This window comes from Mus caroli, unplaced genomic scaffold, assembly GCF_978045245.1.
Source record: "Mus caroli unplaced genomic scaffold, Mus_caroli_1 scaffold_8, whole genome shotgun sequence".
Lineage (NCBI taxonomy): Eukaryota > Metazoa > Chordata > Mammalia > Rodentia > Muridae > Mus > Mus caroli.
The window spans coordinates 73,461,691-73,478,943 of NW_028227263.1; the positions used below are offsets into that span (position 1 = coordinate 73,461,691).

At 44.1% G+C, this 17,253-nt stretch overlaps 1 protein-coding gene across 6 annotated transcripts in view; it reads left to right on the forward strand.

Annotated features, from left to right (window-relative positions):
- Chd2 (chromodomain helicase DNA binding protein 2) overlaps positions 1–17,253 on the forward strand; it is a 116,187-nt gene extending 98,934 nt beyond the window's left edge. For 5 of the 6 annotated variants that reach the window (XM_029479422.2, XM_085841639.1, XM_085841638.1 and 2 more), the window contains 3 exons: positions 2,296–2,509; positions 8,478–8,721; positions 13,928–17,253. In XM_029479422.2, the coding sequence (XP_029335282.1) occupies positions 2,296–2,509; positions 8,478–8,721; positions 13,928–14,258 (789 nt within the window). In that variant the 3' untranslated portion in view covers positions 14,259–17,253. The remainder of the gene's footprint in view (positions 1–2,295; positions 2,510–8,477; positions 8,722–13,927) is intronic. The other variant, XM_085841640.1, reaches the window with a different exon arrangement.

The following is a 17,253-nucleotide window of genomic DNA, read 5'->3' on the forward strand; positions in this document are numbered from 1 at the left end:
TGCCCGATAGGCCATTGGCTCTTTGCCTGTGTTTTACATGGATTTGGTACAGCCTAAGCAAGGTGACAAAACCCAGCACAGGTCACAGAGTGTGTGACCTGTGATCCAGACATAATGTCATAGACTGCGATTTTTCATTATACTAGGTAATTTCATTAGTTCCTAACATACTCCCATGAGTAGGCAGACAGTAAAAGTTTTGTTTATTAGGTAAGATAACCAATGCATTGGAGCCAAATAGGGTTGTAAATCCTGACAAGGACCTGTTAACCTGTGATCTAGACCCTTCCTTCTTATGTATATCCTTTTTGTTTTAGCTTGTAATGTGGCTTGTCATACATAAGTCCCATGGTCATGGGCAGAAAATACATTTCCCATTCTTGTGTGGGCCCATGTACTTGGCATCCATCCAGCGCCTCACACAGAAGATTCCAAATTGCTCTCTTAAAGGAGTAGACAGTTTGCAGTGCCCAGTAGTTGTTGCCCTTTTGTATAACTACGGGGATGGCTATAAGGGTGCCTTGGCTTCTGCTGTAGCATTACTTCTCAGGCAGGCAAGCTCTACATGGGCCATGTCCAAATCAGCCACTGAGGAGCAATTGTGGACATTATTCCACATTCACAAATATGTCAGGCCCATGAACACAGAGACTCTACCTCTCATGTACTGCTGTGCCTTCAGCATCTGTAGTCATGCTAGGGCCAGCATGAACTTAGTTCACATTACAACTTAGAAATAGTTGTAATGTGAACTTAATGTATTATTGACCTAAGAATTATACCCCCAAGCCGTTCATCATTTAACTTCACACTGACGAATATGATATAGTGAAAATAGGCATAATATAGTGTTTCTTAGTGAAACTCTAATAAAAGTTTTTATATTTGTCTATTCATTTTGTGAGTGAGAGACAGTTCATGGGAGTACAAGTATGAGCACTTATCCAAGGACAGCTTGCAGTAGTCTGTTCTTCCTTCTCCTTCCACAGTACTCTGTATACCGGGGCTTAGACTCCGGTTGTCAGGGTTAGTGTTGAGTGCTTTTACCACTGACCCTCTCCCCGGCCTCTGTCAGTATAAAAGTCAGTGGGAGCATAGTTGGGAAAGGCCCTTAGGCAGGAGAATAAGTTGGGTTGAGGATCTGACAGTGAGCACACAGTGGTGAACTTCATAGCAGTTGATGAGGTTGAGGGATACACGGATGTCGAGTGAGTCATCTTCTTTTTCTGGTAGTTGTCTTAGCTATGGTTGCTAGTGCTGAGATAAAACAGTGTGAGCAAAGGTGAGGAAAAGAGGTCAGCACAGGAACTCAAACACAGCAGGCCCTGGAGGCAGGAGGCGGTGCCATGGAGGGTGCTGCCTGTTGCCTTGCTCCCCTGGGCTTACTTTTTTATAGAATTCAGGACTACCTGCCTAGGGATGGCTGCACCTACAATGGGCTGGGCCCTGCCCCATGAGTCAGTAATTAAGAAACTGCCTTACAGGCTTGCCTACAGCCATGTCTTAGGGAGCCCAGCCTCAATGGAGGCTCCTTCTCTCAGATGACCTCAGCATGTATCAAGTGGACATAATCTAGCCAGCACAGTTGCTTTCACAGTTTGTCAGCAGAATAGAACGTGTGCTTCTCCTTCCAAGAGTTTAGTTTTAGGCTAATTAAAGGTTAAAGCATGCTTACAGTGGGCATGACTGCTGTCCAATAATCATGGGACGGTACAGCAATGAATTTCTTACTTAAGCATCAAATGAAATATGGAGAAGATATTTTCATAATGTGCCAAATAAAGAAAAGACAGAACCAAATAAAGTGTTTTTTCTGTTCTTTATACACAAAAGGTTTAGATATAGAGCAAATAATTTAATAGTCCTTCCCCTCCTGGTCAGATTTGAACTCTTCCCATTTGACAGCTGGGAGTTCTTTACCCTAGTTAGCTTTGGAAACCTAGTGAGCAGGAGTTTGTGTGGCTGTGGTAGTCTTCTGAGAGTGCTGACTACCTGGCTGTGTGCACAGGGACAGGCTGTATACAGTGACACCTAGCTGTCCTCCATGTGTTCTCACAAGTAGAGGTTGGTTTTCCTGCAGTGACCTAGTAGGTCAAAGTCCGCAGACTGCCAGCCCCTGTTAGGTGGTTGCCACTGTGGAAGCTCATGGGAGTTGACAAACAGTTTTGGCAAGAAGTTACTAAAAGGCAGTTCAAAGGTAGAGAGGAGCAAGATGGACTTGTTCAGGAGGTGACCTTTATTCTGATCTCAGAACTTAAGCCTGGGTTCTAAGCTCTTCGTTTTTTACTCTGCCAGGAACAAAAGAAGAAAGATGATTCGCTTGGTGGTAAGAAACCATTTCGACCAGAGGCCTCGGGCTCAAGCCGGGATTCTCTGATATCTCAGTCCCATACCTCACACAACCTTCATCCTCAGAAGCCTCATTTGCCTGCCTCCCATGGCCCACAAATGCATGGACATCCAAGAGATAACTACAGTCACTCCAACAAGAGACACTTTAGTAATGCAGGTAGGCCGCTAGGTAGCTTTTTCGGAGGTGTCACAACCCTTAGTCACCTTGTTTTCTAAGGGCATTTGTACTTTTACCAAGACCTTATTGTCTGTTCTTGGTTGAAATAAAACATGAAATAAAGATCTAGAAGGGGCTGGTGAGATGGCTCAGTGGTTAAGAGCGCCGACTGCTCTTCCGAAGGTCCTGAGTTCAAATTCCAGCAACCACATGGTGGCTCACAACCACCCATAATGAGGTCTGCCGCCCTCTTCTGGTGTGTCTGAAGTCAGCTACAGTGTACTCACATATAATAAATAAATAAATCTTAAAAAAAAAAAAAAAAAAAGATCTAGAAGGTTAAGGGCCAGCTCTAAATTAAGGGACCACAGGTACCATAAACAAACAGAAGGTAATGGGCAGACTTAGGGAGCAACTTACATGCTGTGTGTAAGGTAGGCATTCAGACTGCTAATACTTAGTTGGTGACAAGAAGATAACCAAATAGAAAAATGAACCGTGGATGGTTGGCAGTGAAGAAGCAGAGACCTTTCAGAGACTACATCTGATAAAGGGTTAGTGTGGAAAGTAGAAGGGACTGGTTTAGAAGTGGCCAAAGGATCTAAAGATACATTTCTCAAAAGATGCGCATGAGAACTCTGAAACACCCTAACTCAGTGGTCCTCAACCTGTGGGTTCAGACCCCTTTCACAGGGCTCACATAGAAGATAGAGAGAGTTATGAGTCACGACAGTAGAGAATTACAGTTATGAAGTATCAATGAAATAATTGTATGGTTGGGGAATCACTACAACATGAGGAACTGTATTAAAAGGTCACAGCATTAGGAAGTGAGAAGCACTGCCCTAAATTTAAGTTATAGTCCAGACAGGGAGGCACAGAGGTAAATGGATATGATTTTAACTCACAGCTTCAAGCTAAGTCACAGCTTCAAGCTAAGTCAGCAGAGAAGACTGTACCATTCTTTGCTGAGTGCTGAGGACTGATTACCTGTAGGGCCATACGGTCCTTTGTTTTTGGAACTAACTCACCAGGACGTAGCAGAAACTTTGTTTATGGACTATTCTTTTTCAGGAACTGATGTAAGTTTGTTGCAAACAATTTATGCTTTAGCTTCCCCAAATTTCACTCTACTAGGTCCTAGCCTTGTATCCAGTGGACATTTTCCCAGCTGCTGTGCTGGTGGTGGCTTAGGGACTTAACCTTTGACTTTTGATTAGCACCTGTACTTCAGTAGTCATTTATTTCAGAGACCTGTTAGTCTCAAGTTTTAATAAAGGTGTACAAATAGCCAGCTGGTGTGTAGAAAAGCACGCAGCATTGCGGACCGCAGTGAGACACCACTTGACGTCTGAGAATAGCTATTATCAAAGCAGCACAGTGCTCCCAGGATGTGGAGGTGAAGGCATGCGTTGCCAGTGTCCATTGATGAACACAGCCATGTAGAAAGTGTGAGTAGATGTTCCTAAAGCATTAACGGAGAACTCCATACGACCCAGCAGACCCAGTACTGAGTGCAGCTCAGACTGAAGAGCTGGCGGGACTTTTGGGTTTACTATTGGTGAATACTTACTTAAGAGTCATCATATGAGATTACCTAAGTGTCTATCAGTAGTGAGGGATTGGCAGGCACCCATTAGAAGTGAGCCTGTCACTTGTGGCCATGTGGATCAGTCCAGAGCTGTGAGTTGGTGCAGAATGATGATACTATGTGGTTTCTTCTTCCGTATGCAGAATTTAACAAGTTGGGTTTAGAGGATCAGAGAGGAGAACAGTGGTTATCCAGGGGTGGGAAACTGGGAAGAAGAGGTGGAGGAAATGCTGGTTAAAGGATACTTTAGTTAGGAGAACAATGTGCAAGAGATAAACTGTACAAAATGGTGACTAGTTGACAATATATCCTTTAGAATCATTGGGAGGTTTTAAATATTAACACAGTTAGTGATTGTATAGTTAACATGTATTTTAAGACATGCATAAAATGAGTATCTTTGGGTTTTATTGCTTTGAAGAGACACCAAGGCAACTCTTATCAAGGAAAACATTGAATTGGAGCTGGCTTACAGTTCAGAAGTTTAGTCCATAACGTCATGGTGGGAAGCATGGCGGCATGCAGGCACACATGGTGTTGGAGGAGCAATAGGCAGCAGAAGGGGACTGTGTGTGTTTCACACTGAGTGTAGCTTAAACATTTAAGACCCAAAGTCCTACCCCCACAGTGACATACTTCCTGTAACAAGGCCAAACCTCCTCTGATAAGGCCACAACTCCGAATAGCGCCATTCTCCATCGGCCAAGCATTCAAACACATGAGTCTATGGGGACCAAACCTCATCAAACCACCACAATAAGTACATATAATTTTTATTTAATTTTAAATATAATTTTTGAAACAAAGCTTAAAAAGGAAAAAGAAAAGTAGGTTGAATTACATTTGTTTAGAAAAATGGGGCTGGTGAGATGGCTCAGTGGGTAAGAGCACCCGACTGCTCTTCCGAAGGTCCGAAGTTCAAATCCCAGCAACCACATGGTGGCTCACAACCATCCGTAATGAGATCTGACTCCCTTTTCTGGAATGTCTGAAGACAACTACAGTGTACTTACATATAATAAAAAATAAATAAATCTTTAAAAAAAAAAAAAGAAAAATGTAGAGACAGCCAGACAAGGTGGTACACCCCTTTAATCATAGCACTTGGGAGGCAGAAACAGGCGGATCTCTTGTGTCTTTGAGGCCAGCTTGGCTTATATAGTGAGTTCCAGAACAGCCAGAAATAGAGAAACTATATCCTGATAAAAGAAATGAAATACACAGAGATGAAATTCAAGGTGTGTGGTGGTATCTGCAACTCCAGAACTAGAGAGGCTGAAGCAGGAGAGGACCGAGTTCAAGGTCCTGCAGCCTATGTAAGATTTTCTCGAACCTCATTACAGCTATGTAGATTAAGGATTAGGGAATCCATGGAACATTCCTATAAAAGAGGGAAGTAAAACTGCCCATATAACAACATTCCCTACCCCCAGCAGAAAGTTAAAAATTTTTTTTTCTGGGGCTAGAGAGATGGCTCAGCAGTTAAGAACACTGACTGCTCTTCTAAAGGTCCTGAGTTCAAATCCCAGCAACCACATGATAGCTCATAACCATCTGTAATGAGATCTGATGCCGTCTTCTGGGGTGTCTGAAGACAGCTACAGTGTTCTTATGTATAATAAATAAATCTTTAAAAAAATTTTTCCCCACTTATTCAGGTCAGTAATAATTAAAAGGAGAAATGCACACTAGTTATTAAGGATAGGAATTGTTCTAGTCTTTTTTTGCAAAATAACTTGAAATGAGTAAATATATAGTCCACTGACTAGGAGAATGGTTACATGAGTGTTAGTCCATCTTCACCCAATACATCAGTTATTACAGAGAATTGGCCCAACCAGCCATTGTACACTTGCAGTTAATATCAGCACTTGGGAGGCTGAGGCAGGAGGATTACATGTTTGAGGCTACATAGCAAAGTGTTATCTCAAGAAGTACTCCCACATTTTCTGGAAAGTTTTATTCAGTAAAAATGTTTGGGGCTGGAGAGATGGCTCAAGGGTTAAGAGTACTGGCTGTTCTTCACAGGACCTTGGTTCAGTTCCCAGCACCCACACAACCATGTGGAACTCCAGTTCTAGAGAATCTGATTCCTCTGGCCTCTTAGGCCTCTATAGGCACTGCATGCATGCGGTACACGAGACATGCATCCTGGCAAAACACTCAGAGATGTAAAAGAAAAATAAAGTTGGGGAAAATAAGTCAAAGTGGGGAATAATGAGAACCAAGCAGTCACGAGCTCCATGCCTGTCTTTAACTGACTGAGACGAAGCTCATACAGCATCGGAAGGTGAGCCAGTCAGTGGGGCTGGGGACGTCAGTGTCCTGCACAGCGGTTTGTGCCTCCTTCCATTTAGTCTCTGTCTCCTCAGATGGAACTCTACACCATTCCCCATCCTTGTCGCTCTCGTAGCTATCTGCACTTTACCTCTGTAAATTAACGTACTCTGTCTACTTCATGTAGATGGAATATACAGGCTGTTACCGCTTAGGACTGGCTTAGCAAAATGTTTTCAAAGTTCATTCTAATTGCAGTGTGTGAGTCAGTACTTAATTCCTTTCTTATGGAAGGTTAATTTTTTCACTCAATGGATAGACCATGTTTTGTTCATTTATCAATGGACATTTCATTTCTCTTATTTTTCAGTTGAGAATAGTACTAATATAAATCTATCCAAATATTTCCTGGAGTGCCTCTTTGTAACTGTTCTAGCTAGGCATCTAGGATAGATTGCTGGTTATATGGTAACCGTCTGTCTGATTTCTCATTAGCCAAGGACCTGTCTCCCCTTATGCGCACTGAAGCACATGTAAAACAGAAGGTGTGAAACGTCACGTCTGCCTGCCCATTAGTGACTGACCTTAGATGAGTAGGAGAGAGGGAGAGTGCAGGAATTTAATGTGTGCATTCTTTACTGCTCACCAGTTAATATAAGTAAAAAGGACTTTTAGAGACAGGAGAGGAAAAGGTAAAGAGCAAGATACAAAGCACATAGAAGCACAATATAAGATTTTTCCTACAGCAGTCAAGAGAAGTGCATTTCATTCTAAACTTTAGTTAATAGAATTCCATTCCATATACACAGTGGATTGCACGTTTGAGGCTGTGTAGCAAAAAGTGCTTTCACAGCTCTTTTAAACTGCTATCCACTAAAAATAGGTCTGGGCCTGGAGAGGTGGCTTAGTAGTTAAGAGCACTGGCTGCTCTTCCAGAGGACCCAGGTTCATTTCAACAAAGTGTGTGTGTATGTATGGATGGATATGTGTGTGTGTTCCTCAGTTTGAGAGTAGCTTAAACATCTTGTAAAAATTTCAAGATTTTCTTTTTTTTTTTAAGAAAATGTATTTTCATCTTTACCTGCTTTCTAAGGAACATTGAATCAGGTGTGGTAGTACATGCCTTTAATCCCAGCACTGGGCGAGTTCAAGGCCAGTTTTGTCTACATCGTCATAGGCCGGCCAGAGCTATATTAAGACCCTAACTTAAAAAAAAAAGTTCATTGCAGTTACTTAGGGATTTTTTAATTTTTCATTCATGTGTATGAGTTCTTTTGTTGGAATGTAGGTCTGTGTTTCATGTGCATACCTGATATTCACGGGTTCGAGGAGGCTATCAAAGCCCCTGGAATTGGAGTTAGAGGTGCTTGTGAGCTTCCATGTGGATGCTGGGAACTGAAGAGTCCTCTGCAAGAGCAGTCAGGTGCTCTTAGCCACCGAGCCATCTCTCCAGTCCCGGTTACAGTTATTTAACACTCCTCCCTCCGTAAGCGCCTCATCGTCCAAACCATCACACGCTTTTTTTCCTTCTGATTTTTAGTCTCTTTGCCCAGGTATAAGACACAGTGCTTTAAAACCTGTCGCAGCTTTAGCTGGTGGTACTTCACTCCCTTGGCTTCCAGACTAGCAGATGCCCATCTCAGTATGGTGGCTTGGCCTTTTTTGTCCTGAGCTCAGCCCTTCGAATGACTCCTTATGCATGGTCTAGAGAAGAAGTCTCTCGTGAGGCTTCAGCAGCTCATTACAGTTCTGCATGTAGACTCAGCAGCCTGATCCACTTTGGCTGTCTAAGTGAGGTTCTACCGTGAAACAGCAGTACTTTGCTTTCCAAAGTCTCTTCTGGGTTCTTGAGTGAGTTTCATTTCAGGGGTCTGCTGCAGATTACGGCAAGCAAGAATGAAAGAATAAGAGTGTGTTAGAAGATCTTAAAAAAGACAGGGGTGGCAGATTTTCTCTTGCCTTCAAAGTTGGTGGCAACATTTAAAGCTTTATTAGCAGTAAAGCAATAAAGCTAAGAAGGAGGAATTCTCTCCTTATAACAGGTCAACCTTAGTAATTTCTTCCATGCGCTGTAGTTAAGAAACGATTTTCCTCTTGCAGATCGAGGAGACTGGCAGAGGGAAAGAAAGTTCAACTATGGTGGTGGTAACAGCGCCCCCTGGGGGGGCGACCGGCACCATCAGTATGAGCAGCATTGGTATAAAGACCACCACTATGGTGACCGGAGGCATATGGATGCCCACCGTTCTGGGAGCTACCGCCCTAACAACATGTCCAGAAAGAGGCCGTATGAGCAGTACAACAGCGACCGAGACCACCGGGGACACAGAGACTATTATGACAGGTGTGTAGAAAGGTGTGAGAGGTGAGGCACTGACTTGTTCATGGGAGGATGGTGATGCCTATGCAGGCCTGTCCATCTGATGCATCCTGAGCTTCTCCCATGTGTCAGTTACAGACCCCTTGTCCCTGCTGTGGGGACAGCCTGAGGATGCAGGAAGGGAGGATGCATTGTCAGATGTATTTCTGACTTGATGTGTATGAGTGTTTTGCCTACACATGGGTATGTAAACCATATGTGAGCCTGGTACCTCAGGGGTCAGAAGAGTGTATTGGATCTCTAGACCTGGAGTACAGAAGATTGTGAGCTGCCATGTTGCCGTTGGGAGCTGAACCTAGGTCCTTTGCAAGGGCAGCAAGTGCTCTTAACCCCTGAGACGTCTCCCCAGCCCCTGTCCTCTTTTTGAAAAGTGTCGCTTTGTTCTTGAAGACTTTTATACATGCACAGATCATGTGTTTTTGGTAATTTCACCCCATTGGCCCTCCTCCCTCTCTGGACCTGTGCAGTTTCCCTCCCAGCAGACTTCCTTTCTCCTTCCGTGTCTTTGCTTGTGACCCAGTGAGCTTTCTTGTGCTTTCTGCATGAGTTGGGGTGGGGTGTTATTTATGGCATGGGCAACTTAGGAGTATCTCACACATTGCTGGACGAAAGGACACTGCACTCCTGGCACTCTTTTGTGTTTTTATTATATTTTCAAGTCAGCATATAATGTGTTCCACATCACTATGGCATTTTGAACAAAGTTGGTTCTCCTCCCCCATCTCTCCCACCCTCCTACTGTCCTGTTCTCCCCTGTGACTCCCGGCCAGATTCTTTTCCTCTTTCATGTCCCATGTGTCCTGAAAGCCCCATGCCACCGTACTTTCTTCTCACATAATATATCTCCTCTTGGTTTACTTTCTAGATTCATAGAGTTTTCCAGTTCTTAAACCTGACTACATGTGTACATTACGGGGCAGCATCCACATATAAGGGAGAATTCTGAGTTTGAGTCACCTTGTGTACCTTCCCCATCCATTTTCCTGCAAATATCAGAGAGGCAGAGTTAGTAGGATCTCTGCAACTCAGTAGCCAGCCAGCCTAACCTAATCGGTGAGCTACCTACAGGTCTCAGTGAGAGATGTTGTCTCACAAAAACAAGGTTTGAGCAATGAGATGTTTAGCTGGTAAAAGTGCTTGCAGCCAAGCCTGATGAGCTGAGGTCGGTCTGCCTGTGTATGGTGGCATATGTGTGCACACACATGTGCACAGTGCACACAGAGTTAATAGATGAATAAATTAGTATGATGCTTTTCTTTAAAAGGTGAGTGGTACTTGAGGTATGTTAGCTGAGGCTGACTTCTGGCCTCCACATTCACGTACCTCACACACCTGAATGTGTGTCCACACATCACCTACGAGTGAATACACACAATACAGACTCAGCAGTAGTAATTCATAACATGGCACATGAGGTGGGCACCAGTCTGTGTCCTTGCCCACCCAGATCCAATAATTTAAGTCAGCCTTTTGAAATTCTATTTCTCTACAGCTGTGCAGTGCCATTAGTGAAGTGACAAGCCAGTTTCACATTGTGAGTTGGCAAGTGTGAGAGGAACATCATGGTTTTACCAGACTTCACTTAACATCTGGCTGTTGACTGAACTTCTTGGCACTTGTGGGCTTCCCTGGGCAGATGTTATGCTTTGTGCTTAGACTGCTCTGTGAATTTAAAGTGGGGCAATAGTTATGCAGCATTTTTGTGTCCTGCTGTTGTTTTGGGAGATCTGCCATTGAGATGCGTAGCTGTCACCTGCATTAGCCACCTCATGAGGGAGCCTGCATGCTCTCTGCCTCCTGCTTTGCAATCATCTCCTCAGGCTCCTCTGTGCAGGTCTGCATTTCTGCCTGGTCTGTCCTTTTGTCCTTTTGTCCTTTTGTCCTTGTGTTCACTGAGGCTGCACTGTGAGGAGGTGTTTATTTTGATGGGTATTTTTGCTGGATATAAAGTTTTCAGTTACCAGTTTCAGTACTGTGAGATGCTCCTCCATTGTCTGCTTTATGCCTTCTGACAAAAACGCCTATCTTCTCCCTTTTCCTCTTTACGGACAGTTACTGTTTGAATGCCTGGTTCTGTCCTCTATCACACGTTGTGCTATCTGCCTGCCTGCCTGCGCTCCCTGCCTCCTTCCCTTGTGATGGAGTACAGAGATTAACCCCGGGCTTGAGTGCATGAAGCAGGTGCTTTCTGCTCGGCACACTGAAGCCCTGACTCCCTTGCTTTGCATTTCTTTTACTCAGAAATCACCCAGCTCTTTGGATACGTAGGGTTATTTTTCATACCTATAAGTTTGAAAGATTTTCAATATTTTCCAAATAATGTTGCCATTTTCCATTTCCTCTGGAAATTGAAATTGTTGTTAATGTTATCCTGCTTGAAGTGTGGTATGCTGACTAGACTGTACTTATTAGAATTGTTTCTCACCTGCTGATTATGTCACTTGAGTCAATTTCAGTTTGATTAGCTTAGCTCATTATATTTCATATCTCCTGATACTTTCCATGCCTAGTAATGTATTAGATGGCCTATAAAACACTGACAGCAATATACTCCTGTGTGCATGGGTGTGCCACACACACACACACACACACACACACACTGCTCTACGTGTCCTGGCATTGTTTATTTGTTCCCTGTGATTTCTTTGGCTTATTCATCCTTTTCAGATTGAAATATTTTTTCTAGTATCCTCTGTTGACTTAGTGGTCACAAATTCCTTCAGGACAGGTTTTCTCAACCAATGGGGCACATCTCCTTTGGGGGTTGAGCAACACTTCCACAGGGTCACCCAAGAAAACACAGAGATTTACTTTACAATTCATAAAGTAGAAAATAATTAAGATTCATAAATAGTACAAAAATAATTTTATGAATGGAGGTCACTCCAACATGAGGAACTGTATTAAAGGGTCGCAGCATCAGGAAGGTTGGGAACCACCGCTTTAGTCTGTTTTATTATGAATTCTTAATTTTATTATTATTTTTTAAATATTTGTTTTTACCTTTATTTATGTGTAGGTATTATGTCTGTTTGCGTGTGAGTGTATGCACACATGAGTGCAAGTGCTCCAGGACCCCAGAGGCTCAGACCCTCCTGGAAGTGGGTGCGTAGAGGATTTCTGCCCTGGGTCCTCTAGAAGAGCAACCTGTGCTCTTAAGCACTGAGCATCTCTCGCCCCTCTCCTTCAGTTTTTAGAGATAGTTTTGGTGGGTATAGTGATCTAGCTGACAGGTGTGATCTTTTAGGACTTGGAGGACATCTTTCTAAGCTGGTCTGCTATAAAGATTTCTGACAGTATAGTAATACTGAGTAACACTGAATATTACTATTTTTTTTTGTTTGTTTTTCTTTTTTTTTTTTTTTAAAGATTTATTTATTGATTATATGTAAGTACACTGTAGCTGTCTTCAGACACTCCAGAAGAGGGAGTCAGATCTCGTTACGGATGGTTGTGAGCCACCATGTGGTTGCTGGGATTTGAACTCCGGACGTTCGGAAGAGCAGTCGGGTGCTCTTACCCACTGAGCCATCTCACCAGCCCCCTGAATATTACTATTATTAGAGTACTATTGCAATCCGGAGTTTTCTCATTGGCCTTTCTATACAGGCAACTTGGATTTGTTTCTTGCTTTCTTTATCCTTTATTCTATATTTTAAATGTTTTAATTATAATATGTTATGGAGTTTGTTTTTTTTTTTTTTTTACTGGTCTTGTTTGAGATTCTCTAGGTCTCTTGTACCTGGGTGAGCATCTCTCTTAGGTTTGGGAGTTTCCTTCTTTGGGTTCACTAAAGATATTCTTGATTCCTTCACTATGGCATTCTCCTTCATGCCATCTTTGGAGGTCAGGGCTTTAATGGTTATCTCAAACTTCTCCTATGTTCTGTTCATAGTTTCTTCTACAACTTTTTCATTGACCTTTATCAAGTCCAGTTTCTCTACTCTGTCTTCTATCCGACTCTGTAAACATAATTAGTTCTGTTGCCATGGTTTTCCACTGAGGGTTTTAATTGGCTTATTGAGGTTTTCATTTCCAATATCATTTCAGTTTGGGCTTCCTTCACCAAATCAAAGTTGTTTTGTTTGTTTAAATTGGATTGACTTTCTCATTCCATTCACCTTTGCCCTTTGAGTTGTTTGCTCACAGTGAAATTCTCTTAAATTTCTTAGAAGTTCTTCCAGGTCATTTTGAACAGGAGCCATTGCTATAGATTTGTGGTTTTGGAGATATGTTACTTATTTATTATTTCTCTGTGTGTGTGTGTTGTTGTTGTTGCTTGACAGTTGCATATTTAGAGTTGGTTTTGGTTGAGCTTTGTTGTTGAAGCCACCTTCCTTTAGTAGAGGAGTTTACATTGCTCAGGACTCACAGCTAGCTGTGTTGGGAGTGGAACATCCTGTCTTTGACTGGTGTTTGATGCTATAGTCCCTATTTCAAGTTGTTTTGCTTGTCTGCTATGGCCCTGGTACCTTCACTTGTGGTCAGGAGCTTGGAACAAGTTTCCTCCGCCAGTGTGGAATGCTTTCGGGTCTAAAGGCCAGGTAGGACAATTGGAGGGTCTCAGTCAGGCAGCTGGTAGGACTCTGGGTCACATGTGGTGATAGGAGTGTCCCTGATGGGGAGTGGCCTGGGAGCTAATGAATTTGGAGAGAAAGAGGGCCAAAATGAGGTGGCAGTCTCAGCAAGCAGCTGCTTGGTTTGAGCTACTGGGATAGTGGAGTCTAAGTATGTAGGTAGCCTACCTCATGTGCTGGTGGGGTAAGTCAGTTTGTAAAATAATTTTAGGCAACCTTAGTGCTGAGTATCTAGGTTGATTCTGGGTCTTGCTGCTGTTAATAATTTACAAATAGGTTTTTAAAAAATATACATCTTTTCCTCCTGAGCATGGAAATATAAGAATATTTATAGTTGTGTTCTCCTGAAGGGAGAGTTGAGCTTACTGCAGTTTTGGAGTGTGTCTGTCATCATAGGATGCCTTTTACCAATATGTGTGAAACAGCTGACTAACTACTGATCTTGTGTCTGTGTGTGTGCTTTGGCTTCCTGGTGACATAAGCATTAGTCTCTGGGTCTCTGTGTATGTGAGGAAATGGAAGCAGAAGAGAGAGAGAGCAAGCATTAGGAATCTAGCTTTGTTTTTCAGCTGCTTTTTGCATCTCTCTTTCAGGCACCATCATGACTCCAAGCGGAGGAGGTCAGATGACTTCAGGCCCCAGAATTATCACCAGCAGGATTTCCGACGAATGTCTGACCACAGACCCATGGGTTACCATGGCCAGGGACCCTCAGACCATTATCGCTCTTTCCACACAGACAAGTTGGGGGAATATAAGCAGCCCATGCCTTCATTGCACACTGCGCTCTCAGACCCACGCTCACCCCCTTCCCAGAAATCTCCCCATGATTCCAAATCACCCTTGGATCATAGGTCTCCTTTGGAGAGATCACTAGAACAGAAAAACAACCCAGATTATAACTGGAATGTTCGGAAAACATAAAGGACCACTCCTGAAGACAGGGAGAGCGCGGGAGTCATCAAGCACTTGGGCGTTCTGGTCCGATGCAGCCATGGCCAGTGGTCAGGCTGCTGAGCCGAGTTTCTGGATACGCTGCTGCTGCTGCTGCTGTTGAATCCACTGACTTGGCAGCTGAAGGAGCACTTGAAGGAGTTGGAGGCTTTCGTCTGCTGCTTTGGTTCGGTCTCCACTCCTGCACTTTGGCCCCCCCACCCATCCTAGCCTATCATGGCCTCCCACCCCCATGGGTGCTAGGAGGAGGTGACTTTATATACCAGCTTCATTGGGCTGCTTCCTCTGAAGGAATTCTTGAGAGTCAGTGAATGTTCTATCAGCATGAGTGACCAGGGCAAGGACCTGCTGGACAGTGTGTGATTGGTTCACCATGACACGAGGGACGATGCTCATGGGAAGTGGGGGCACAGGGTGGGTTTCACACTGCAAGACTTGAAAGGGGAACAGGTATACCCCTTAGCCCTTAGCTGTGTTCTTGGGAGAAATGATACACTTGGTCTCATTATGTGAAGCGGGGTGGGGATAACGAGACAGGAAAATGACCACCATGGTGGTCTGCTCCCTGCCAACACTAATGTTCCCCACACTATCTTTGTACATTTCAGAGGTTTGGTCTTCTGGGTGGCGTCCGTTTCCCCTTGCTGTAAGGGAAAGCTGGATCCCTCTGGCTGACTTAGAGTACTGTGACTTGGGCATTGCTAATGCCAGCGTGGGGTTTGCTTGTTTGGGGAGTGGGCTAAGTGGGTGTAGGGGTGGAGATGGGGGTGGGGATATTATAGCCAGGAAAATAGGAATCCCTGGTGGGTTTCTGATTCCTGTGCTGAGAAGGAGAGTCACAGGTCCTGGAGATAGAAATGGAGGTGGCCTGCTGATGAGATACCTGCTGGTGAGCCCTGATATGGGACATACGTGCAGATAGGGGGCAGGGTTCGTTTACAGTGCCAGCAAGCATGGAGTTGTCAGTATTGGAGTGAGTCGGTGAATTGTAGCTGCATCTTGGTTCCTTTACACAGCTTGAAGGGGCAGCCTGCACAGACTGAAATATCGTGACAGTTGAGATGTGGTCAGGTGAAAAGCTACATCTCCATTACAAGTTGGAACTCAGTAGAATCAAACCTCGCTACTTTAAGATCTGTAGAAATAAACCTAAGTTAATTTCCCCCAAATCACGAGCATCCGTGATGGGGTAGCCAAGCTGTTAAGGCGGCAGGAGGCTGGTCAGCGTCAGGTTGGGTTGGGTTGGGTTGTGGGACAGATGGGTTTTATCATTGAATGGCTCTTCTCAGTGTATGGATACTGGGCTGGGCCTTGGGTTTTACTCACTTTCAGTATAGCTTGCCAGTATTGTTAAGGTATCCAAAGCCTTTCTAGATGGAGACAGGAATGTTGACTTGAACATATGTTAGGTGTGCCTCTGGAAGAGTCCAGGCTTATTCTGAGTTGTTGAAAAGTCTTGTTTGGACTTCTGCAGGGTTTGACTCCCTGGACACTCTGGGTGGGGTGGTCATCCAGGCACCAGGCACATCCAGGTGGGGAGGCATTAATGACCTCCCCAGGACAGGCATGAGTTGTGTCCTGAGTGGAACATCTGGCCATGCATGGATGTGATGGGCCATTGCTTTCACTGCTTTAGAGCACCACAGACCTGACTGTTGCCGAGTTAGTCCCTGCAGCTAGTGCTTGAAGACCTTCTGGGCTCCTTGTGGCACCAGGTCCTGTGTGCATGCATGACCTGCAATAGAGCCCACCGACCGCATGGAAGTCCTCTGGCTAGAGTCTGATGCCTGGTGGCTTACTGGACATCTCAGTCAAGGCTGAAAGGTATATTTTGGGCACACAGTGAAAAGTGAGCCATAGATGGAGCTTCTTGCTGATCACATTGACACTGTCTGTGTTTGATTTGCTGAGCTCTTGGATGTTGGGAGTGTAGCAGGCACAGGAGGTACCTCTGCAGAAGGAAGGTGGAGGGCCGAGGCCTTGCCTTTCCATATTCACCTAGGTCTTGTCTTTCAACTTGTTGGTAGAAGTTACAAATTATTCTCAAAACTATCTGTCTCATCATGAGGAAAAAGGAACTTTCTTTTGTTCCTATTCAGGACTTGGAGGTATAGTGCCATAAAATGTAGCAAAAGCCCATACCAGCCAGATCAGTGTTACATTGATTCTAAGATTACAGTATCTCCCATCAAACATCTGCTGTAGGCGAGGGAGTGGATTTGAAGAGGGGGTTGAAAGAAAGGAAGCATCCTCTTGCTTTAGACTAGTACGTGCATCAAATGCTTACAGCAGAAGTTTGTACAGGTAAGAGAAACTGCCAATGACGTTCTGTGGAGCCTGGCTTTGGGCAGCTGCTCATCATTGAGGAAGTGGCAGGACTTGGGGGAAGTTATGTGTGAGTGTTGTCAAGTCCTGAAGTTCTATGATGCACTGTGGCCCTAGAAAAAGAAGATGAAGCCTCCACTGACCACTGTGTCCTCTCTGACTTGGCCAGCCTGATGGTCCTTCCTTCTACTCTGTGTAGTCATTCCTAAGCCCCACAGAGGGAGTGCAAACATTTCTCACTGTGCTGCTGATGTTCTGACCTGGTGTGTCTGACAGTTGCATCAGGCTTTGCAGAACAAACGTGATTCACTTAAACGTTCACACACAGCAACACTGAAATCCTACAGACCAAACAAACCCACTTGTCAGCAGGAGCCATGGTCCAGCCCAACACCTGTGCTTTCGTAGCCGAGGCCAGCCATGTTGGGAAGAGCCATGCCAAGGGTCCAGGCTGCTGTAGTCCATCTGTGCCCTACTCATTTGGGGACAGGTGGTTTTTCTTGTAAACTTGTGGACTTTTGAAACCTGTTGACTAAACAGTAATTAATTTATATTTGTGAAAAATGCCACTGTCCTGGTGATTTCTGATGTAAATAATGTTGTTTATATAGTATGTATTAAATTTTCCTACATTGTAAAA